The following is a 25515-nucleotide window of genomic DNA, read 5'->3' as shown; positions in this document are numbered from 1 at the left end:
GTGCATACTATTCTTTTATATCTCAGGTTAGTAAAAAGGCATATTCATTAAGTAGTTAATAAACTCTAATGTACAGTTATATGAAAAAGTTTGGGCACCCCTATTAATGTTAAGCTTAATGTTTTATAAAAATTGGTGTTTTTGCAACAGCTATTTCAGTTTGATATATGTAATAACTGTTGGACACAGTAATGTTTCTGCCTTGAAATGAGGTTTATTGTACTAACAGAAAATGTGCAATCTGCATTCAAACAAAATTTGACAGGTGCATAAGTATGGGCACCCTTATCATTTTCTTGTTTTAAATACTCATACCTACTTTTTACTGACTTACTAAAGCACTTTTTTTGGTTTTGTAACCTCATTGAGCTTTGAACTTCATAGCCAGGTGTATGCAATCATGAGAAAAGCTACTTAAAGTGGCCACTTGCAAGTTGTTCTCCTGTTTGAATCTCCTCTGAAGAGTGGCATCATGGGCTCCTCAAAACAACTGTCAAATGATCTGAAAACAAAGATTATTCAACATAGTTGTTCAGGGGAAGGATACAAAAAGCTGTCTCAGAGATTTAACCTGTCAGTTTCCACTGTGAGGAACATAGTAAGGAAATGGAAGAACACAGGGACAGTTCTTGTTAAGGCCAGAAGTGGCAGGCCAAGAAAAACATCAGAAAGGCAGAGAAGAAGAATGGTGAGATCAGTCAAGGACAATCCTCAGACCACCTCCAGAGAGCTGCAGCATCAGCTTGCTGCAGATGGTGTCACTGTGCATCGGTCAACTATACAACGCACTTTGCACAAGGAGAAGCTGTATGGGAGAGTGATGTGAAAGAAGCCGTTTCTGCAAGCACGCCACAAGCAGAGTCGGCTGAGGTATGCAAAAGCACATTTGGAGAAGCCAATTTCATTTTGGAAGAAGGTCCTGTGGACTGATGAAACCAAGATTGAGTTGTTTGGTCATACAAAAAGGCGTTATGCATGGTGGCAAAAAAACACAGCATTCCAAGAAAAACACTTGCTACCCACAGTAAAATTTGGTGGAGGTTCCATCATGCTTTGGGGCTGTGTGGCCAATGCCGGCACCGGGAATCTTGTTAAAGTTGAGGGACGCATGGATTCCACTCAGTATCAGCAGATTCTTGACAATAATGTTCAAGAATCAGTGATAAAGTTGAAGTTACGCAGGGGACGGATCTTTCAGCAAGACAATGATCCAAAACACCGCTCCAAATCTACTCAGGCATTCATGCAGAGGAACAATTACAATGTTCTGGAATGGCCATCCCAGTCCCCAGACCTGAATATCATTGAACATCTGTGGGATCATTTGAAGAGGGCTGTCCATGCTCGGCGACCATCAAACTTAACTGAACTGGAATAGTTTTGTAAAGTGGAATGGTCAAAAATACCTTCATCCAGGATCCAGGAACTCATTAAAAGCTACAGGAAGCGACTAGAGGCTGTTATTTTTGCAAAAGGAGGATCTACTAAATATTAATGTCACTTTTCTGGTGAGGTGCCCATACTTATGCACCTGTCAAATTTTGTTTGAATGCAGATTGCACATTTTCTGTTAGTACAATAAACCTCATTTCAAGGCAGAAACATTACTGTGTCCAACAGTTATTACATATATCAAACTGAAATAGCTGTTGCAAAAACACCAATTTTAAGAAAACATTAAGCTTAAGATTAATAGGGGTGCCCAAACTTTTTCATATAACTGTATGTGTACGTTAGAAATATCACTATTTCTGGCTTTTATATGATTTGTATTCTCCATTTTTAGGAGTTTCACCCTATTGCACAAAAGGCTTCAGCAGGTTCTTTATGTTTCTCTCTGGTCTTGTCTCCCTGTTTCTCCTCCCTCTCCTCTCCATAGACTTCTATAGGCAGAAGGTGACAGATTTGTAGACAGATTTAAACAGTTTCTGAGAGAGTGAATGATCAGTTCAGGAGAGGAGAAGTGTCTGATAAATGGGAGAAGAAACATTTTTTTTCTAATAAAATATAATACAAAGTTGCTTTTTTTTATTATAATTGCTCGTACTGTTTATATGTGAAAACATAAACTAAAAAAAAATGAAAAAATAAACTAAAGTGTAGTTACTATGGAAATAAGGCTCCGTTCAAGGGTCTGTATGTCGAGAGGACCTCCTTCTGTACAGTATAACTCAAATCAGAAAGCTGCAACATATCGTACTGTATAGGAAAATATGTCAGCCATAGCGTACTATTGTAAAAAAAAACAGATAACACATGGTCACACTTTAGACATTTTTACTGGATATTTTGTGTGAAATAATGTAATCTATTATAATATTTTATATTGCAAAAAAAGTTATATTTTCAACAGTCCATTGAAAACCAAAAAAGAAACTATTTTGGCCCCCATTAGGTTATTTTAGGTCTATGGATATGCTTGGCATGTCCAGTGGGCTGCACAGAATATGAACATGGAGTACATGCATTATTGTAATAAATTTAATCATCTGATCCTATTGCTTTTTTCTATTTTTTTGCAGTTTTTTTGCAGCTTTAAGCTGTTCTTGCTCATCAGGGCTCTGTAGATATTGAATTCCATATACCAGTTTAAAAAGAAACACATTTACCATTTCTTTTGCTAATGAAATTTCTTCTCCTCCCATCCAACTTAGGAACATAACATTTTCTATAATTGGGCTGCAGCGTAGATTGCTGGTCTGCACATTTGGGAATAAGTTTCAGTACAAATGTGGTGTTTTGAGTTACTTGCAAAAAAAAATGTTGAAATTACGATGCTGTGAATTCTTAAATTATGCAATGATGACATTTGGAGTAACAATCCGATCTGTTAGCATTTTAAAAGCGAAATAAAGCCAAGAAATTTGTCATAAAGAGAGAAAGAAATGGATTTGAGTAATAAATCCCAGTGCTGCAGGGTGTGCCCTTGTAAATGATAAAAATGTTCACAAAGGTGATTGCCTGACATATTCTAGTCTTTAATAATCCATACACTGATGTAACATTCTGCTCTAGGTAACACAATGTAACTGCAATATAAAGAATATCTTGGAAAATCTTCTTTCCTATCATATTACCCAGAGTGGATGTTGTGGTTTTTTCAGAATGGATTATTTCTGCATACGCTGTACAGTATAATATTGTCCACAGGCCAACATGTATGTCGGGATCAGGGTCGAATGTGACTGAAATTCAGCCCGGTATTTTGGAAGCACCCAGGCCCCACACCCACCTTCTCTAGATTTGGGTCCCTATTACAAATATTACCCAGCTTGGAGGAAATAAGGATATACTACAAGACTAATATTTCCAATATTACTTCTATATAAGATTAAAAAATACCGCTACACCATGACTACATAATACCACCACATAGTGACAGAATGATCATTAAAGGGGTTGTACACCCCCAAGTAAATTTTCGGCAATTAGTAGGGCAGGCTGCCAAATCCTAGTAGTGTGTAATATACACACGCCATTAGGGTTTTGCTCTGCTTGCCGAGTTAAGCAGTTATCATTTTTGATCGCAAGTATGTGGTTTGCATCCCTGTGGTCACATGCCAACTAGGATCTCAGCCTCTTTGCTCAATTCTCTGTTCTAGTCGGCTCATGACCACAAGTGTAAGAATCGCATACTTGCAACGACATGACAACTGTTGGAACCGGCAAGTGGAGCCAAATTCTAGTGGTGTCTATATTACACACCATTAGGATGCTACTAGCTGCAGTGCCTGCCAACAACTTATTCAGGGATGTGCAACCAAGACCAATATTGGAATCACTAATGCAATATAATAGTCAAATAATACCTTTAGTCCTTAACTACAGATAACCAACATATACAGTATTGATAATATCGCCATACTAATATGATATGATGGCCCATAGCTCCGTAAACACATTATTATTACCCAAAGCCCCATGTACACGGTATGATGACCTACAGCCTCATATGTACAGTACTATGCCCCACAGCCCCATATGTACAGTATTATGCTCCATAGCCCTCCCTTTACACAGTATGATGGCCCACAGCCCCATGTATATAGTAATATACTCTATATCCCCATACATTTAGTATTATCACCCATAGCCTTGTATACACAGTTTGATGGCCCATAGCCCCTATACACAGTATGATGCCCCATAACCCCCTATATACAATATGATAACCCTTACACACAGTATGATATCCAATAGCCCCCTATACATAATATAATGGTCCCAATAGCCCCCTTGTAAGAAATATGATGCCACCACAACTCACCTATACACAATACAATTGCTCATAGCCTCCTATATACAGTAAAATGGCCCACACATCTCCCTATATACAGTATGATGGTTTTCCACAGCCTCTTATACACATTATGATGGTCCTCACAGCCCACTATATACAGTATGGTAGTCCCACACCCTGTATATACAGTATGATGATTTCCACAGTTCACTATATACAATATTATGGCCTAAATAAAGTATGATGCCACCACAGCTCCTGTGAGACCCATAATGATATATATATTTTTTTATTATACTCATCCAATCTTGGTTCCCCGTTGACTACAGCCTCTATCTTGTCTAGAAGTTGGCTGACGCAGATTATGTCGACTGTTGGAACAGCCCATCTGACCAAGTTACTACTTTGCCTAGGACGGTTATGGTATAGGTACAATTTGTACCATTACAGCCCTGTGTGAGTGAATCCTAAAGAGCTATGTACAGTATGTTTGACATTTTCCACGGCTTAAACTTTTCCAATGTCTTTACCTATTGGATATTTATGTATCTTCTTGGTTGGTAGACAAGGATTCATTTTTCATTGATGATCTAGTTTTTGGCTTTACCAGCCCCTTTTTGATGTCAGCATGATACGTATCACTGTTTCAATTGTTTTTGCTATAATAGTTTAGATTGCATGAATACGTGGCTATTTCCATTATATGAAGTACATCTTGTCCTCCTGTCCTGCTGCACCAACAATGTGCGAAACCTGTCTTAAATTTGAAATCTGGATATCCCAGAAGTCTTGGTGAAGACTGGTGAAGCCTTCCTGTGACCGTAAGGTCATATTTATATGTAGCAGATATTCTGCAGATTTTCCATCTGGATTTGCTGGTGGAAAATCCACAGCATATCTGTGAAATCATAATGGCAAAATCTGCATGCACTAGTTTTCCTACTGATCCATGATCAAAACCCCAAAATAATCTGTAAAGGATTTTTCCGTCACATGTGCATGTACCCTAAAGGCTTCTATACACATTAAATTATATGGATGGGTTCAGACTACAGTATAATGTGTATTTGGGCGCGTATAATGGTCAGGAGAGATGTCAATTGCTTGTGTCCAATTTCCGACTGCCGATTGCATTGCTGGTCAACTTGTCAGCCGGCAGCTTTCACATAGAGAACACAAGAGCTGAATGAATGCTCCTGTGTGTGGAAGGGACCACTGAGATGGCTCCAAGCCGAGTCATCGACCATTGTATTGTTCGATCAACAGCCATCTAATATGTATGGGCGGCTTTTGTGTAACTTTGGCAAAAAAAACCTTGAACACTTCCATTGTCTACATGACCGAAATGTTAATCTGTAGGATCTACACCTTGATTAGCAAATTTGCCTGCTATATATTTATATATATACAGTGTGTAGCAAGTTGTATCTTACTCTTCTTTTTTCTTTTTCAGTTTTTGGGGATAGCATTTCTTGGAGTCGGTCTATGGGCATGGAGTGAAAAGGTAAACTGAAAATACTATTATTGTGCTTCTTGTACCTTGTTATATATGAAAACAGACCTTGACATACTATTATGATGATATTCTCTAAAAAAAAGAAATTTCAATTCAGTAAAATCATGGTAGACAAATACCATATACATTTATATATGCTTGTCTTTAATTCGCTGATTGGATCACAAGTGAATGAATCTACAATAGAGAAAGATTTAGGAATAATTAGCCATGATAAAATGTATTACAGCACGAAAAGGCTAAGCTGCTGCACTCAGAGCTAACATGACAAGCTGCCACTACTTTTACACCCGTGTCTAACAGTATGATTGGTTTTACACCATTTTCTATCTAGATTTCCATAGGCGTCTTACTCCCCTCTCCCCAATGAGAGGACATGCACACTCAGCTGCCCATGCTTGTACTCGAGTGGACTAACAAGCATTCGACAGCAACAGCTCTCTTAGGTGTATTTTTATCTTTCATCGCTGAGTTGGGAATAACTCTTTCCGGGCTTCTACCAATGATGGTGGACTTACGGAAGAAGTCAAGAGCAGCTGAGTTTTGCTGTTTCCATAACTCTGAAAAAAATGAATGGAAACAGCGTAGCATGGCAATCAATGCTGTTTTCATATCTCCAAAGTCAAGGAAGAATATGGTTTTTATGGGAAGTATCCACTGTGGGATTTCTTCATAGTCAAATCCCCAGCAAAATCTGTAATGACAAAAAAAAGCTGTGAATTTATTTGCAGAAATGCTCTGTATTTGCTGCACATTTGCCCCTTTGAATTGCAAGTGTTATGATAGGCTACAAGCACTAAGGAAAGACAGGAGATCTGTCCCTACAATAGAACTAAGCCAGATCCCTACGTTGTAACGGGGAACCTGATCCTGCGATCAGACCCGCTAAAGTCCTCAGCTAGTCTGAACGAAGACCTATAGATGTGAGGGAGGGATCCCTACAAGAACTAGGGACTGGGAGAAAGATGGACACCTCCTAGCAGAAATTGTAGCAGTAAAAGACAAACACACAACATAGAACATAAAGGTCAAAAGACCTAGCTAAACTGACTGAGAAAGGTAACTAAGCACCAGGTTAGCTTAAGAGTAGAAATTACAATGAAGTCCAGCAAGGCCAGGAGGGCGGAGCCGGATTAAATAGGCAAAAAGGTCATGTGACCAGCAAGATAGAAAAAACCTAACAGGAGAGTTCTAACAGCAAGGTTGAAAATCACAGCATAGCAATGCCTGTAAGTGTACACTGGAGATCTTTCCTATGGTTTTATTAGTGAACATGTAGGTAATTTATTTACAAAATGGAGAGAACCCCAAAAGAGACTCCTCTCTAACAAGCCATAAAACGTAACTTTTATTTCATATTTGATTAAAAACGCGTAGTGGTATATTAAGAAAGATCTTTGCCAGTGTCCCATCCCCTGATGACTCCGCACATGTGGTGAAACATGTTGGGGGGACTTGTGCTATGAGTACAGTTTGTCCTATTCTGCCATTTTATGAAGGCCGCTAAGTGTGTGTATAAATACGAATACCACTATAAAATAGTAAAGGCAGATTAGGGACAAAGTTTTTATATACCCTTAGGCGTTTTTAATCAAATATGAAATAAAAGCTACGTTTTATGGCTTGTTAGAGAGGGGTCTCCGAGTCTCCCCATTTTGTAAATACATTATCAATATACCCCTTCCAGGCCATTGTTTTCCTCACAGTTTGTTATAACATGTAGGTAATTCCCATTTGAATGTGCCCTCGGTTGCCCCAGGTCCATTGTTTTCAATGTATTCTAATGCTTTATATAAGCTAGTATTATTTACTCTGTGCCTCATGACATCCTATTTTCCACCCAAAACCAGACAGAGTATTGCTCCATTCTGAATCTTGGATCTGGACAGCTAGCCAATACTTCGGTGTCTTAACACTCTTCAATCGTCTTCACAAGACCTCCATTCTCCTATGGCTAAAGAGAAGCCATGCCATTGATTATAAAGAAATACATCTCCATATTAAGACATTTAATAACTTACATGATAAATTCACGTATTTTATTGATTATTTTTGACGTCTAAGCATCTTACACTGTTTCACCAGCATCTACTTAAAGCACCACTCCAGTGTTTTTTTTATTGCACCGCTGGAGTGGTGCTTTAAATGTAATTCCTCTGTTCCCTGTCTCATACTCTCCTGTCGCCACCGTCATCGTTTTCCAGCATCGCTCTCATCGGTCTCCGACGAAAAGTGACCTGCCGGCAGCTCCAGCGTTTCATGGAGCTCGCTGGAGATTACTTTTCAACACTGATTCTGGCTCTCATAGAGTTGCATTGAGCTGTTGTGACGTAGCTTCTGACTTCTGGCCAGTCAGAAGTTACGGGCGCAAGATGACGCAGTGGGACCGGAGCGACATCGGTAAAAGGTGAAGCCGCTAGAAGGTGAGTGTAAGAACAGGGGCTAACATTTAAAGCGCCACTCCAGCGCTGGAAAAACAAACAAACACTGGAGTGGTGCTTTAATTCTTCGCTATAGGTTGTTCACATCACTTGCATACTTCATATCATTTTTCAGACCTGATTTTGAAATATTTTTCTAACTTGTTACCTCCACTTGGAGTGTTTCCAGTTCTTAGTTTCTTTAGTGTTTTTTTTTATAGATGTCTTACTTCATTGTATGCAGCGCTTTTCATTTCATTTTTTCTGGGGACATAGTTGCCCTATAATATATTTATCAAAATGAATAGTTGATAACCACCATGCAGCCACAGCAGCATCTGACATTCTCCTGCCTGGCCGCAATTGAAATTATGGCATTTCCAGCTCCAATGTACAAATACTTGACTTCTAGGTCAAGAGCTCCGTGTACCGTGGGATGTGTTCTTCACATTTTTGCAACTTTGTTCCTGCAGAAGGACGCAGCAGTTATTCCAGTCACAGTTCAAAGATTTTTCAACTCTACCATACTTTTTCTACAACCTTTAGGAGTTAACGACTCTATTTTTTAAATATCTTTTTGATTCAAGGTTAGTTCTCTTCAGACCTGGTTTTTATTGTATGCTTTTAACTGATTTTAGGAAAAAAAACCTTGTGTAAGAGTTTGACAACTACTGGGCTACTGTAATTCTACTTTACTTTTGACTCAATAAGGTTGCTTGCTTTCTTTCGCCTAACTTTTCTTTATACTACATTTCTGCCTCACTGACATTGTAAATGACAGCAAAGAACAGCTTTTATCTATAAGCCACAGGCAGCTAATGGATTTGGCCAAAAGGAGCAGATGGCACATGGCCCCATGGTAGTTGCCAATGTAATGACTCATTTCCACTTACACTATTCACTGCATTGGTGATGAAGTGCTTAGTCCATGCAATCAATGACCAGTGACCGTATGAAAGTTGGGTTATATATTGCTTCACCACAGTGTAATAAAGTTTACTCTTTTTTTGCTGGAACTCTCTGTAGTTTTATGGAAAATAATACATTTAAAGAGAACCTGTCTTCTCCAGAAACTATTTACTTGCAGATATAGGATGAATCTGTAGGCCTGCCTACCTTCTGGAGCAGTGTTAGCCTCACCTGCTGAGGTGGATTCAGCTCAGGGTGGACAAACAGACCTAGGGCTTTGACACAACAGGATGGAAGGCATGTGAAACAGTAGGACCCAGCCAACTGGTTATGTTGGATGGCAGACAAATAGGCGAGGCAAGAAATTATGGAAGCCACAGAATGAGGAGAACATGTATACTAAGGAGAACCAGTCTATTTTGCTACAAAATTATTTAAATTTTATTTAGAATAACATAAACAAAAATAAATAAAGACATAGATATTTGATACAGAATATGGTGGGTACATGTAAGAATCAATGATTAGATCCCTAGGTATGTGGGTTGAGGGTTTGGACCAGGATACAACTAAATTACTATGAGTCTAACATACCAATAATTGTCTTGATTACAAAAATATAGCTGTAAGGGACATACAGGTGCATCTCACTAAATTAGAATATCATCAAAAAGTTAAATTCAGTTCAATACAAAAAGTGAAACTCATATATTCTATAGAGTCATTACAAACAGAGTGATCTATTTCAAGTGTTTATTTCTGTTAATGTTGATGATTATGGCTTACAGCCAATGAAAACACAAAAGTCATTATCTCAGTAAATTAGAATACTTTATAACAACAGCTTGAAAAATATTTTTAACATCCAAAATGTTGGCCTACTGAAATGTATGTTCAGTAAATGCCCTCAATACTTGGTCGGGGTTTCTTTTGCATCAATTACTGCATCAATGTGGCGTGGCATGGAGGCGATCAGCCTGTGGCACTGCTGAGGTGTTATGGAAGCCCAGGTTGCTTTGATAGCAGCCTTCAGCTCGTCTGCATTGTTGGGTCTGGTGTCTCTCATCTTCCTCTTGACAATACCCCATAGATTCTCTATGGGGTTAAGGTCAGGCGAGTTTGCTGGCCAATCAAGCACAGTGATACTGTTGTTTTTAAACCAGGTATTGGTACTTTTGGCAGTGTGGACAGGTGCCAAGTCCAGCTGGAGAATGAAATTTCCATCTCCACAAAGCTTGTCGGCAGAGGGAAGCATGAAGTGCTCTAAAATTTCCTGGTAGACGGCTGCGCTGACTTTGGTCTTGATAAAACACAGTGGACCTACACCAGCAGATGACATGGCTCCCCAAACCATCACTGATTGTGGAAACTTCACACTAGACCTCAAGCAGCTTGGATTGTGTGCCTCTCCACTCTTCCTCCAGACTCTGGGACCTTGATTTCCAAATGAAAATTGAAACTCTGGGACCTTGTGGAGTGTGTCAATGACTGCCTTCTGGACATCTGTCAAGTCAGCAGTCTTCCCCATGATTGTGGAGCCTACTGAAACAGACGAAGGGACCTTTTAAACGCTTAGGAAGCCTTTGCAGGTGTTTTTTGTTAATTATTCTAATTTACTGAGATAATGACTTTTGTGTTTTCGTTGGCTGTAAGCCATAATCATCAACATTAACAGAAATAAACACTTGAAATAGATCACTCTGTGTGTAATGACTCTATATCATATATGAGTTTCACTTTTTGCATTGAAGAACTGAAATAAATTATCTTTTTAATGATATTCTAATTTAGTGAGATGCACCTGTAGTAATCTATTTCCTCATAGATGCAAGAACCCATATATTGCTGTCTGGATTGAGAACATAAATAACTGTAGTATAGAGGGTTACTAGTTACAGATTTCCTATATGTCAGAGCTTATATACAGACAAAGTATGTAAGACATGAGTGAGTTTATGAAAGGTATTTACCCATTGCATGTCCTGTCCGCATCTCAGTCGTGTTCCTCAGCTCGCGTTTCGTGTTAATGTCCCTTCCTCAGGGGAATGAGGAGAACAGCTGAATAGTAAAATAGCAGGTCTGAAGCAGCTATGGATGTAGATGGCAAAATAGCAACAGGAGAAGCTGGATATTTCTGGACATTGAGTCCACACTCACATACAGGGATGTGTCCAACTAGCCCTGCAGCTACTTCCAGTCATTGGGGCGGTTCAGAGCACTGCAACAGCCACTGCTTACTATAAAGTAGGCACGATGGAATCACTCCCCTATACATTAATTGACAGCTTGTTCTGCACTCAAATGCTGCAGCCTGTCAATCAATGTGCCAAAGAGGTATTACAGTAAGCTCGCTGTGAGCAGTGACTGTCACAGCTACCTGCACCATCCAGGTGACTGAAAGGGAGAATATAACTTTATTTTTTCGATCTGTAGCCATTTATTCAGTAAGGCAGCCAGACATAATTGAAACACAATTTACCTGCATATTACCCCTATATCTGCATGTAAATAACATTTCTGGAGGTGACAGGTTCCCTTTAAATACAAAATGGAGGAAATTCTATAAGATTCTGTTGTTTAAGACGTCTCAGTTATTTTAAGCAGCAATTCACACTGACAGGAGAAAGAATCTTTATTCTGTTTTAATCAGGAAAGGGAATTGCTTCTAGCTTATAAAACAGAAAAGTCTACCTAACATCTTCTTGTATTATTGTCTTACAAAAACATGTAATAATCATATGTCCACAAAGTATTAGGAAAAGCTCAAAACAGATTATTAACAAAAAACAAATCTAAAGACAAAGATGGGAAAAGTATATCACATGAGGTAATATCTAGTGATGAGGGAGCACTAAAATGCTCGGGTGCTCGTTGCTCAGGTCGAACACATTGGAATACTCGGGTGCTCGGTCCGAGCAACGAGCCCAGTGTAAGTCTATGGGAAACTCAAGCACTCTTCCGGCGGCTCCGCCCGGCGGTCTGCAGAGGGCCTAAAAATTGCCAAAATCGATAGTAACAGTGCTGAAATGACATGGGAATAGCATGGGGAAGACCCCTGGAAGCATTTCTGACTCCCAGGTCACTCCTGTCAACAACGTTGTCAGAGGTATTACGCCACTTTTACGGACTCACAATAAAACATACAAAAACGAAACCAAAATGGATTTTCCTGGGAAATATGTTAAGGAACATCCTTTCCAGGGTAATGACTATATATGACTCGCCCCCTGGGCCGTGGGGCACGCGGATCCGGGCGATAGGGAGATGCTGGGAGTAGTAGTGGCGGCCCGGTCCCGCGGCTCAGGGTGGTCAGACCAATGGTAGTCTGCTACGTGCTTCAGATAATGTCCGACTACGCCACCCGTGGATTGCGGTTATTAGGAACCGCCGCTGCAAGGCAGTCCGCTGGGGCCGATGACGTGTGCAGCTGGGATGGTGTGACTCCCCACGGGAAGAGTGCGTCCCCAGAGCAGTGTAGTGGATGGTGGGGGGGATGGTGGTGAGAGTCCCAGTACCGGTAGTGCTGGAGGCGCGAAGGAGCACACAGACAACAAGTTACAGTCCAGGGTCTTTACTCACAGTTCATTTGTTCCGGGTCACTTCTGTCAGCAGTGACCGCCCGAGCCACGCTGCGTCCACCAGGTGTGGGGCTCGGTCAACTCCCAGGCAGTTCAGGAGCATGGCACAGGACCCCCTTTAATCCTTTCTCTGGCCTGCCTCACCAGTGACCCACTTTTGTCCAGCTGCCGTGGACTTGTGCGGTTAATTGTGGGCCCCGTCCTCCGCTGTCTTATATGGTGCCTTCCTAGCAGGTTTGATGAGGTGTCGCACCAATAGATGATCCCGACGACCGGTCTTTGGCTGAGGGTTGTTTCTCCTCCACCAACTTGGGATCCGGTACCCTTAATCTGCCTGACCCTGCACCCTGGATTCTCGTGGGTTCTTAGGGTCCCTTCCACCTTCTTGTTCCTGAGCCCTTCTGTTTCTCTGTCTCTCCTTCTCTTTCTTTCCTGTTCTGTTCCTTTCTGTTCCTTTCTCTTGGAGCTGAGATGAGCCAGAATCTCAGCTCCCCTTCACCTCCTCCTCGGCCTCTCACTAGGCCCTTCTGGAGTAGAGCTCCTACAGAGCCTCTACTCCCTGTCTTCTCCTCTGGCTGAACTAACCCAGAACTAAGATGGTGCCCACCTTTTATACCTCCCTCTGACCATGAGCCCAGGTGACCAGCATCCAATGGGCTCCTTCCTACGCTCAGGAACCAACCCCTATCTGCTCCTACAGCACTGGGTGTTCCACCCCCCTCCCCACTCCAGGCAGGGACATAGTCGGTCGTGCCTGCACTTATGTCTAGTGGGAGCACCGTTGAGCTGTCCCTCGGAAATGGGGTGTGTGTGCTGTATGCAGCTAACTGAGCCCTGGTCCATACTCCATCCTTACCTGGGAGTGGAATATCACACCTCTGGTCTGAGGTGCAATACCCCTGTAGCGGCCGAACCCTCGGGGCGCTACATATATATAAGGCAAAATAAATATCCAAAAACAAAAATGCTCCTCCACACCTTGGGCTTTGTTCACACATAGCGTTTTTGATGCGTTTTTGCACTTTTGCATTGCTTTCAAAGGTGAAAAATACATTTACCTGTAAATGTCATTTTAACATTTTACAACTTTATCTGTCCATGTAGTGTGTGAGACATGATCAGACACATCCTGATTTATTTATGAAGGAGGGACTCTGAAAGTCACTATTGTTAGAAGGCCATTAGCGGGTTCCCTATAGTGCTATAGCGTATGCAGTGACTGTAACGGCTGCCTAAATTTTGGAAAAACCCCAATAGCAATTTGAAGGCACATAGAGGAAGGCCTAAGTAACAAAATGGTCCCATTATAGCTGGCTATGCTGTGTTGTTCCCATTACTAAGGAGCGGGTTCCCTATACTGCTATTGCATATGCAGTAACTCTAAGGCCTGCCAATAATGTGGAAAAACCCCAACACACCTTTGAAAACACATAGGGGGCCTGATTTAAAAAAAAATTTTCCATTATTATGGAGCGGTTCTGCTATACAGTGATTGCGTATGCAGTGACTGCAATGGCTGCCTAATTTTGGGAAAACCCCAATATCAATTTGAAGACACATAGAGGAGGGCCTCAGTTAAAAAAATGATCCCATTATAAAGGAGCGGTTCTGCTATACAGTTATTGCTTACGCAGTGACTGAAAGGGCTGCGTAAATTTTGGAAAAACTCCAATACCAATTTGAAGACACATAGAGGAGGGCCTAAGTAAAAAAATGTTCCCATTATAAAGGCGTGCGTCTCCTATACTGGTAATGCCCATGCAGTGACTGCAAGGGCTGCCAAAAATTAGGGCGCACTTCAATACCCTTTTGAAGAGACATAGAGGAGGGCCTCAGTAAAAAAAAAATGTTCCCATTATAAAGGAGCGGGTCTCCTATACTGTTATTTCGTATGCAGTCACGGCAAGGGCTGGCAAAAAAATGGACGCACTACAATACCCCTTTGAAGAGACGTAGAGGACGTCGTCATGAAAAAAAATGTTACCATTATTAAGGAATCTGCCTCTAATACTGGCAATGCCCATGCACTAAGTGCATGGGCTAAAAAACATTTACCCCTGGGGAGTATACATGAACATACTGCATATCATACAGAATGTTAGAGTTAGGCCTCTAAAAAAAATTCCTACGGGCATCATGAACTCCCTTAAAAAAATTATGTGGGTGTTGCATCACGGTCACCCTGGTGATATGGTGGTGGAGGATGAGGAGAAGGAGGAGGACAACAGAAAATAGGCAAAATAAGGAAGCGTATACCCATGTCTGGGTGTGAAGAGGTGCATGGGAATAGACCTCCCAAAAAAAGACACTGGATTTGAGTTTATGTTACGCTGCTATCATCCGGTAATGTTGAGAAGTCTGGCCCAATCCAGCCCTTGTTCATTTTGATAAGAGTCAGCCTATCGGCATTTTCAGTTGACAGGTGGGTGCGCCTATCAGATATAATGCCCCCGGCGGCGCTAAAAACCCACTCTGACAAAACACTAGCGGCAGGGAAGATCAGGACCTCCAAGGCGTAGAGAGCCAGTTCTTGCCACGTGTCCAGCTTAGATATCCAATAATTATAAGTAACAGTGGAATCACGGAGGACATTGGTATGGTCGGCAAGGCACTCATTCGGAATCTTCCCAAACTTTTCCCTCCTTGTCAGAATACCCCGCGCAACAGGGCCTGTATGTTGAGAGGATCTGAGAAAACTGTCCCACACCTTTGACAGTGTTCCCCTGCCTCTGCTGCATCGTATTTGTGTCTCCTTCTCCTGTACTCCTTGATTGTCCAAGGAACTGTGACCTCTGCCGCCAGCGTTTTCAGATGTTTTTTTTTTCTAATAATTCCGCAACAAGGACCTTCTGGTACTGCAACATTTTACTTGACCTCTCCGCCACTGTAATGAGAGATAGAAAGTTCTCCTTGTAGCATGGGTCTAGAAGTGTGACCAACTAGTAATTACTGTCGGCCAAAATGCATACAACGCAAGGGTCACAGGAAAGGCAGCGGAACATAAAGTCAGCCATGTGTGCCCGACTGCCAACAGCCAAGTCTTTGCTGTCGTGAACAAGAGGGCAATTGTCCATGCTCTCCTCCTCCTCCTCATTCTCCCTTTCCTCTGGCCATCCATGCTGAACAGACGGTATGAATGTGGTGTGGGTAGTACCGACTGTAGAGCAGGAAACCAACTCCTGTTCCTCCTCATCCTCTTTCTCCTCCTCCCCATTACCACCCAATCTGCGTTTGGATGAGATGAGGCTGGGCTGTGTGGCATCACCCTGTATTATTCCTTGCTCCATCTCATCGTGCTGCGCATGCAACACCTCCTCTTTAATTGCGAGCAGTGAGCGTTTCAGAAGACAGAAGCGGGATGGTGACACTAATTATGGTGTCATCACCGCTCACCATCTTGGTGGAGTCCTCAAAGTTTTGGAGGATGACACAGATGTCTGACATTCATGCCCACTCCTCAGTTCTTATGTGCTTACCTGAATTCCGACGGGCGTGTTGAACCTGGTACTCAACAACTGCTCTTTGCTGCTCACAAATCCTTCCTAACATCTGCAAGGTTGACTTCCAACGCGTGGTGAGATCGCATACCAGTTGGTGAGCTGGAAGCTGCAAACGGTGCTGAAGCACAGCGAGGGCGGCGGAAGCTGAAGGTGACTTTCTGAAATGGGCACACACGCGGCTTACTTTGATAAGCAGATCAGGCAGACCCAGGTAGGTTTTGAGAAACCGCTGAACCACTAGGTTGAGCACATGGGCCAGGCATTGTACGTGTGTGAGGTTGCCTAGCTTCAGAGCCGCCACCAAGTTCTGGCCATTGTCACACATGACCATGCCTGGCTGTAGGTTCAGCGTTGACAGCCACAGATCTGTCTGCTCTGTTACAGCTGTCAACAACTCTTCAGAGGTGTGCGGTTTGTCCCCTAAGCATATTAGCTTCAGCAGTGCCTGTTGCTGCTTGGCCGAGGCAGAGCTGCGGTGCTTTCTCCTTCCGACTGATGTCATTTCGGAGATGGAGGCTGAAGAGGCTGAGGAGGAGAAGGTTCAGGAGCTGTAGAATGCGGGGGGCAGCCCTGATTGACCCAGGGCGCGCAATCCTCGGCGTCGGGAGGACGTGTTCCGTCCCAAGGTCTGACTGGGTCCCGGATTCCACTTCTTTAACCCAGTCTGCCGTCAGTGAGATGTATCGTCCCTGCCCACAAGCACTTGTCCACATGTCCGTGGTTAGGTGGACCTTCCCAGTAGCTGAGTTGTTGAGGGCACAGCTAATGTTCTGGGACACGTGCTTGTGTAATGCTGGGACGGCACTCCTGGAGAAATAGTGGCGACTGGGGACCGAATACCGAGGGACGGCCGCCGCCATTAGGTTGCGGAAAGTTTCTGTCTCAACGAGCCTAAAAGGCAACATATCGAGTGCAAGCATTTGAGAAATGGGTGAGCTTAGTAGTATGGGCTGGGGCGCGTTGGCTGCCTATTTGCGCTTATGTTCCAAGGACTGGGGTAGGGACAGCTGAACGCTGTGCTGGAACAAGGACATGGACGTGGCTGCTGATGGTGGTAGCTGCGAGTGCGCAACGACAGCTGCAGGGCGGGAGACATCTTCGCATGCGCCATGGACAGGGGATTGGCATGCACGCACAACAGCAGAACAAGCAGTGTTGTCACCCACAGACACTGTTTCTGGACCCTGGCGATGGGCCCACCTAGTCGGGTGCTTTGCTGTCATGTGCCTGAGCATGATGGTGGTGATCAGGCTGGTAGTTTTGCTGCCCCTGCTGATGCTGGCCTGGCAGATGTTGCAAATGGCCTTTTTGGAGTTATCTGGACAGTCTTTAAAAAACAACCAGACTCGGGAAGACCTAACAGCTGTACTGGCAACTTGCGCCGTGTTGGTGTTCCGGGGAGCAGTTCACCGCTTTGTGTCTGTGGCCACCACACTGTTTGTTCCTGCCGTTGTGGTGCTACGCCTCCCTCCGACTGTGTGCTGCTGTCCTCGCTCTGCATGTCACCTTGCCAGGTTGGCACAGTGACTTCATTGTCCACCACCTTGTCTTCCACTTCCACACCCTGGTCCTCCTCCTGACTTTCTAGCAATTGTGTCTCATCATCATCCACCTCTTGTTACAGTAATTGGTTGCTCAAATATTTGGGCATTGCTACATGCAATATCTTCTTGCCCCTCTTGTATCTGGCCGGACGAAAGGCCTGAATCTTTAAATGGAAAGGTGAACAGCTATTTGGAATGTCCAAGTGTAATATCAGTTGTCTCCGGGTACTCGGCATGGTGGGAGGAAGGAGGAATATGTGGTTCAGACTCACGGCTACTGATACTTGACCGTGTGGAAGACAAGTTGGTGGTGGTAGTGGTGGCAAAGTGACTAGAAGCATTATCTGCTATCCAACCAACAACCTTTTAACACTGCTCTGGGTTCAATAGTGGTGTTCTGCGGTCCCCTAGTAATTGGGACAGGAAGGTAGGGTAACATGATATGGATGCTTGTTGTGGCACAATTTCAGCTTGCCCATGGCCTCGGCCTCTGCATGCACCATCACCATCACGTCCACTTCTCCGTCCCTTGCCACGCACCTTTACCATTTTAAATGGAGTGTAATATTTGGCACGCTCCACAAAATGTCTCGAATCATTACCGCAGTAATATGCGATGACGTGTGACGACCATGGTTTTAGGCTGTGGCCTTGTAGTATAGTATTGGTCAGCGATCAAGTGTGAATAGGTTCAATAAAACACAGATGGCTAACTTTGAATGGAGTGGAATATTTGGCACGCTCCACAAAATGTTACGATTATTACCGAAGTAATATGCGATCATGTCTGAAGACTGCAGTTTTAGGTTGTGGCCTTGTAGTATAGTATTGGTCAGCATCCAAGTGTGAGTAGGTTCAATAAAACACAGATGGCTAACTTTAAATGGAGTGGAATATTTGGCACACTCCACAAAATGTCACTATTATTACCGCAGTAATATGCGATCACATGTGATATGATGTAAAAGTTTCTCTGCTTACACAGTACAGCAATGTGAATAAAATAAAAAAATATCTGCCTGTATTCTGCTAACAAGCAAATGGAGCAGTAAAATGGAGTACTGTATTGCCTTGAAAGCAAATAATCAGGATTAACAGCAAAAAAAAAAAATAGCCCTGATATGTAGAGCTATGTAGATATGTAACAGCAGCAGCAGACGGAACGTGCAATGGACCCTATTGTGCTGTATACACTGTCACAAACCCTGCCGAACTCCTGCTATCACCAGTAATATATGCAGCTGGATTAGACCTCAGAAGGACTGTTAGTTCAGATGGATATATAGATATGTTGTGGAATACCTATACTAACTAATAAACAAGCAAATCTCTCCCTGACTCAGCAGCAGCTCTCCCTACACTGCCTGTTTCTGGGGTACACTGTGACGAGCATAGGGTCACCAGGTCTTCTATAGACCTGATGACGCTATGCGGAGAGCCAATCACTGTAATGCCACAACCAACATGGCTACGGCATTGCAGTGAGTGGCAGGCAATCCCTGCATGTTCATTGGCTCTCTAAAGAGCGCCAAACATGCGGGGAGGGGACCCGAGCATCCCGGAAATACTCGAGGAGCGCCGAGCATGTCGAGAAGTGAGATGCTCGAGCGTGTACCGAGCACGCTCGCTCATCACTTGTAATGTCCCAAAAAGTAATACATACAGTATCAATCAAAAGACCCACCACGTCAAACGAATGTATCACAAAAGCTCTGTCCCTGAAAATCACAGTTTATCCTGGTCAGATAAGCACAACATTGTGTTGAGCATTATACTTTGCTGTCTAGACGGGGTCAGAATGAATAGCAGGGGGGTTTATTGACCTACTATTGTTCTGCTGGAAGCTTAAGAGAAAGAATCTATAATATAACCCGGGATGCGTCCCTCTGTCCGAAGCCTCTACAGACTGCGCAAGCGCGAAGCGCCTGCGCAGTCTGGCTCCAGACAGAAGACCGCATCCCTTACAGGTAAGAGGAGTGTATGGCGCCGGAGATCGCGGTATGCGTAGTCACTGAACGCATACCGCGATCTCCGGCGCCATAAGGACAGACTTACCTGACCCGGAGGAGTGTTGCCGCGGCGCCTCTGTTCTGGCCGGAGGCTTACTGTGGCGTCGGAATCAGAGCATGCGCATAGCTTGCTATCCGGCGCCATTTTACTGAAGACACATTTGCACTGTGTCTTCAACAAAATGGCGCCGGACAGAGCGGTATGGGCACGCGCATACTCCGGCGCCACACTCCTCCCCCGGCCTCCGGTAGAACGGGACGCTGCTCTGGAGCACAGGGAAGAAAGGTGAGTAGAAGTGTTTTTTTTTTGTGTGTGCGCAGCGTGATGGGGATGAGGGGCCATGCATACTAGGATTGGGGGATGAGGGGTATCATGCGTACCAGGATAGGGATGAGGGGAACCATGCTTTCCAGGATAGGGGTGAGGAGGCCATACATAGCAGGATACGGATGAGGGGGGCCATACATACCAGGATAGGGATGGGGAGGCCGTACATACCAGGATACGGATGAGGGGCCATACATACCAGGATAGGGGGATGAGGGGTACCATGCATACCAGGATAGGGATGATGGGGTGCCATGCTTACCAGGATAGGGATGAGGGGTACCATGCTTACCAGGATATGGATGAGGGGCCATATATACCAGGATAGAGATGAGGAGGCCATACATACCAGGATACGGATGAGGGGCCATACATACCAGGATTGGGCTATGAGGGGTACCATCCTTACCAGGATAGGGATGAGGGGCCATACATAGCAGGATAGGGATGAGGGGCCATACATACAAGGATAGGGATGAGGGATGCCATACATACCAGGATTGGGGATGAGGGGTACCATGCATACCAGGATTGGGGATGAGGGGGTACCATGCATACCAGGATTGGGTATGAGAGGGTACCATGCATACCAGGATTGGGGATGAGGGGGTACCATGCATACCAGGATTGGTGATGAGGGGTACCATGCATACCAGGATATGGATGAGGGGCCATGCATACCAGGATAGGGATGAGGGGGTACCATGCATACCAGGATACGGATGAGGGGGTCCATGCATACCAGGATTGGGGATGATGGGGTACCATGCATACCAGGATTGGGGGATGAGGAGTCCATACATACCAAGATAGGGATGAGGAGTGCCATACATACCAGAATAGGGATGAGGGGTGCTATACATGCCAGGTTAGGGATTAGGGGTCATGCATACCAGGATTGGGAATGAGGGGGTGCCATGAATACCAGGATAAGGCAGGATAAAGATGAGTGCCATACATACCAGGATTCGGGATGAGGGGGGCCATACATACCAGGATAGGGATGAGGGGTGCCATGCATGCAAGGATAGGGATGAGGGGTGCCATGCATACCAGGATAGGGGATGAGGGGTGCCATACCTACCAGGATTGGGGATGAGTGGTGCCATGCATACCAGGATAAGCATGAAGGGTGCCATGCATACCAGGATTGGGGATGAGGGGGTACCATGCATACCAGGATTGGGGATGAGGGAGTACCATGCATACCAGGATTGGGGATGAGGGGGTACAATGCATACCAGGATTGGAGATAAGGGGGTACCATGCATACCAGGATTGGGGATCAGGGGGTACAATGCATGCCAGGATTGGGGATCAGGGGGTACCATGCATGCGAGGATTGGGGATCAGGGGGTACCATGCATGCGAGGATTGGGGATGAGGGGGTACCATGCATACCAGGATTGGGGATGAGGGGGTACCATGCATACCAGGATTGGGGATGAGGGGTACCATGCATACCAGGATAGGGATGAGGGGTGCCATGCATACCAGGATTGGGGATGAGTGGTGCCATGCATACCATGATAAGCATGAGGGGTGCCATGCATATCAGGATAGGGGATGAGGGGTGCCATGCATACCAGGATAGGGGATGAGGGGTGCCATGCATACCAGAATAGGGATGAGGGGTGCCATACATACCAGTTTAGGGATGAGGGGCCATGCATACCAGGATTGGGGATGAGGGGCTTCCATGCATACCAGGATAAGGATGAGGAGTGCCATACATACCAGGATTGGGGATGAGGGGTGCCATGCATACCAGGATTGGGGATGAGGGGTGCCATGCATACCAGGATTGGGGATGAGTGGTGCCATGCATACCAGGATAAGCATGAGGGGTGCCATGCATACCAGGATAGGGGATGAGGGGTGCCATGCATTCCAGGATTGGGGATGAGGGGTGCCATGCATACCAGGATTGGGGATGAGTGGTGCCATGCATACCAGGATAAGCATGAGGGGTGCCATGCATACCAGGATAGGGGATGAGGGGTGCCATGCATACCAGGATTGAGGATGTCCGAAGCCTCTATAGACTGCGCAAGCGCGAATGGATGTGCAGTGTCGGAATCGGCGCATGCGCATAACGCGCTATCCGGCGCCATTTTAGTGAATACACATTGGCGCTGGTATGGGGGCAGCGCATAACAGGGTATGGGCAGCACATAACAGGATGGGGGCAGCACATAACAGGATGGGGACTGCACATAACAGGATGGGGGTTGCACATAACTGGATGGGGGATGCACGTAACAGGATGGGGGATGCACGTAACAGGATGGGAGCGGCACGTAACAGGATGGGGGAGCATGTACAGTGGGGGAAATAAATATTTGATCCCTTGCTGTTTTTGTAAGTTTGCCCACTGCAAAGACATGAACAGTCTATAATTTTAAGAGTAGGTGAATTTTAACATTGCGAGATAGAATATCCCAAAAAAATCAAGAAAATCATATTGTATAAATGAAATAAATTTATTTGCATTTTGCAGTGAGAAATAAGTCTTTGATCCCTCTGGCAAACAGCACTTAATACTTGGTGGCAAAACCCTTGTTGGCAAGCACAGCAGTCTGACGTTCTTTGTAGTTGATGATGAGGGTTGCGCACATGTCAGGAGGAATTTTTGTCCACTCCTCTTTGCAGATCATCTCTAAATCATTAAGATTTTGAGGTTGTCGCTTGGCAACTCGGAGCTTCAACTCCCTCCATAAGTTTTCTATGGGATTAAGGTCTGGAGACTGACTAGGCCACTCCATGACCTAACTGTACTTCTTTTTGAGCCACTCCTTTGTTGCCCTGGCTGTATGTTTTGGGTCATTGTCTTGCTGGAAGACCCAGCCATGACCCATTTTCAATGCTCTTACTGAGGGAAGGAGGTTGTTGAAAAAAATTTGCGATACATGACCCCATCCATCTTCCCTTCAGTACGGTGCAGTCGTCATATCCCCTTTGCAGAAAAGCACCCCCGAAGTATAATATTTCCCCCACCATGCTTCATGGTTGGGACGATGTTCTTAGGGTTGTACTCATTCTTCTTCTTCCTCCAAACACGGCGAGTTGAGTTAATGCCAAAGAGCTCATTTTTTGTCTCATCTGACCACAGCACCTTCTCACAATAACTCACAGAATCATTCAGTTGTTCATTGGCAAACTTCAGACGGGCCTGCACATGTGCCTTCTTGAGCAGGGGGACCTTGCGGGCACTGCAGGATTTTAAACCTTTAAGGCATAATGTATTACCAATGGTTTCCTTGGTGACTGTGGTCCCAGCTGCCTGGAGATCATTAACAAGTTCCCCCCGTGTAGTTTTAGGCTGATCTCTCACCTTCCTCATGATCAAGGATAGGATGAGATTTTGCATGGTGCCCCAGATCGATGTCGATTGACAGTCATTTTGTATTTCTTCCATTTTCTTACTACTGCACCAACTGTTGTCTCCTTCTCACCCAGCATCTTACTTAAGGCTTTGTAGCCCATTCCAGCTTTGTGCAGGTCTATGATCTTGTCCCTGACATCCTTAGAAAGCTCTTTGGTCTTGCCCATGTTGTAGAGGTTAGAGTCTGACTGATTGAGTCTGTGGACAGGAGTCTTTTATACAGGTGACTATGTAAGACAGCTGTCTTTAATGCAGGTAATGAGTTGATTAGGAGCGTCTAACTGGTCTGTAGGAGCCAGAACTATGGTTTGTCGGGGATCAAATACTTATTTCTCACTGCAAAATACAAATAAATTTATCGAATTTATACAATGTGATTTATTTGATTTTTTTGGGGGATATTCTATCTTTCAATGTTAAAATTAACCTACCCTTAAAATTATAGACTGTTCATGTCTTTGTCAGTGGGCAAACTTACAAAAACAGCAAGGGATCAAATACTTATTTCCCCCACTCTACCAATAAAAATGCTCGCCACCCAGGCATAGAACAGGTTCAATAGCTAGTAGATATATAATACACAAAGACAAAGCTATGTATCCACCTCTCTCGTCACTCCTGGCCTCTGATCGATAACGCACAGATTTGTGCCGTGATGTCCCGTTAATACATATTGTTCAGAAAATAATAAACTTTCCACTAAGGATTATTTTGCTTTCAAAGGCAGGCATATATAGGAAACTATTTATTTTAGTTTAGTTTAAAGAGCAGAGAAAACTCCAACAAAATATCACATGCATATATGGTCTACGAGGGCTGAATCACTGAATTCTTCCTGTAGTTAGGGAAAGAGATTGCTTATCATAGTCAATCAATGTCCCATCATCAATAACTCAACTGTACTTTTATAATTATTTTGGTAGAACAGCTCACAAGAAAATAAAAAAAAAATTACAATCTGACTAAAAGATCATCAAAATATATTTGCATTTTTGACACATTAAAAAAACCCTCTTAACCATTTCAGCGTCGCTGTCCTGTGTGCTCACTTTGCAGGAATATTTCTCCATTCAATAAATTCACAATTGGTTCTCTTACAAAGTGGGCAAGAACAAAATTACATTTCCATTCCAGTCTAGTCAGATCAGGTACCACTAATGTAAAGAGAAGAAAAATCGACGTTTTGTATTTAGCAGAAACCTAAGAAGATGGAGTAAGTTAAAATGAAAGGCCTTCATGAAATGCATAGTCTGCCTGGCACAAGGTTGTGTCTATGCCATGAATCACATTTAGCACAGGGAGCAGCCTGCAGCAATGGCTCAGAATAAAATGTATTTGCAGTATGTCCACTATTTTCCTATCAACCCCGAGCTATTTTGAATCAATGCAGTTGTACTCTGTTATATCTTTTATATTTGATGCTGTGTATTTATATATATATATAAATATATATATATATTTATATATGTATATATTTTATACAGTAAATATATTGTACAGTAAATATATATATATTTATATTTTACAGTATATAATATACTTTTTGGGGGTTTCTTTGCAATTAAAGCATACTGAATCTATTGGTAAACAAGTCATAATCCTACATAAGGCTGCTGTACATATTATATGTAGTGCGACCAGAAGAGTTGTGTATCACCTGCATATTTGTATTCAAGCAGTAATGGACTGGAGTGCAACATTTTGCAAGCTGTTGTTATAAAGTATTCTAATTTACTGAGATAATGACTTTTGTGTTTTCATTGGCTGTAAGCCATAATCATCAACATTAACAGAAATAAACACTTGAAATAGATCACTCTGTTTGTAATGACTCTATATAATATAGGAGTTTCATTTTTTGTATAGAAGAACTGAAATAAATTAACTTTTTGATGATACTCTAATTTAGTGAGATGCACCTGTATGTTACGTTGATAATAAACTGGATAGTTTGTTAAATGGATAATGAGATATCGCCTTTGTTTGTACACAGTGAATTAAGTGTATTGTATCAGCTACTGTTCATATCAGGAGGTTTGGGGTCCACCAGGTGATTCACCTGTTCCCCTGTGGGCCAGTCCGAGCC

General features: G+C 43.5%; 1 protein-coding gene across 1 annotated transcript in view; it reads left to right on the top strand.

The window, feature by feature from the left end:
• Positions 1 to 25515, top strand: part of LOC141153624 (tetraspanin-5) — a 211342-nt gene that overhangs the window by 139308 nt on the left and 46519 nt on the right. Inside the window, exon 2 of the mRNA XM_073638591.1 lies at positions 5694 to 5744. Within this exon, the coding sequence (XP_073494692.1) occupies positions 5694 to 5744 (51 nt within the window). The remainder of the gene's footprint in view (positions 1 to 5693; positions 5745 to 25515) is intronic.

Source organism: Phyllobates terribilis, unplaced genomic scaffold (assembly GCF_046119375.1).
Source record: "Phyllobates terribilis strain yellow unplaced genomic scaffold, ASM4611937v1 Scaffold_1__5_contigs__length_1240528914, whole genome shotgun sequence".
Classification (NCBI taxonomy): Eukaryota; Metazoa; Chordata; class Amphibia; order Anura; family Dendrobatidae; genus Phyllobates; species Phyllobates terribilis.
Note: the sequence above shows the minus strand (reverse complement) of the source record. Positions and strands in the feature narration are given on the sequence as shown.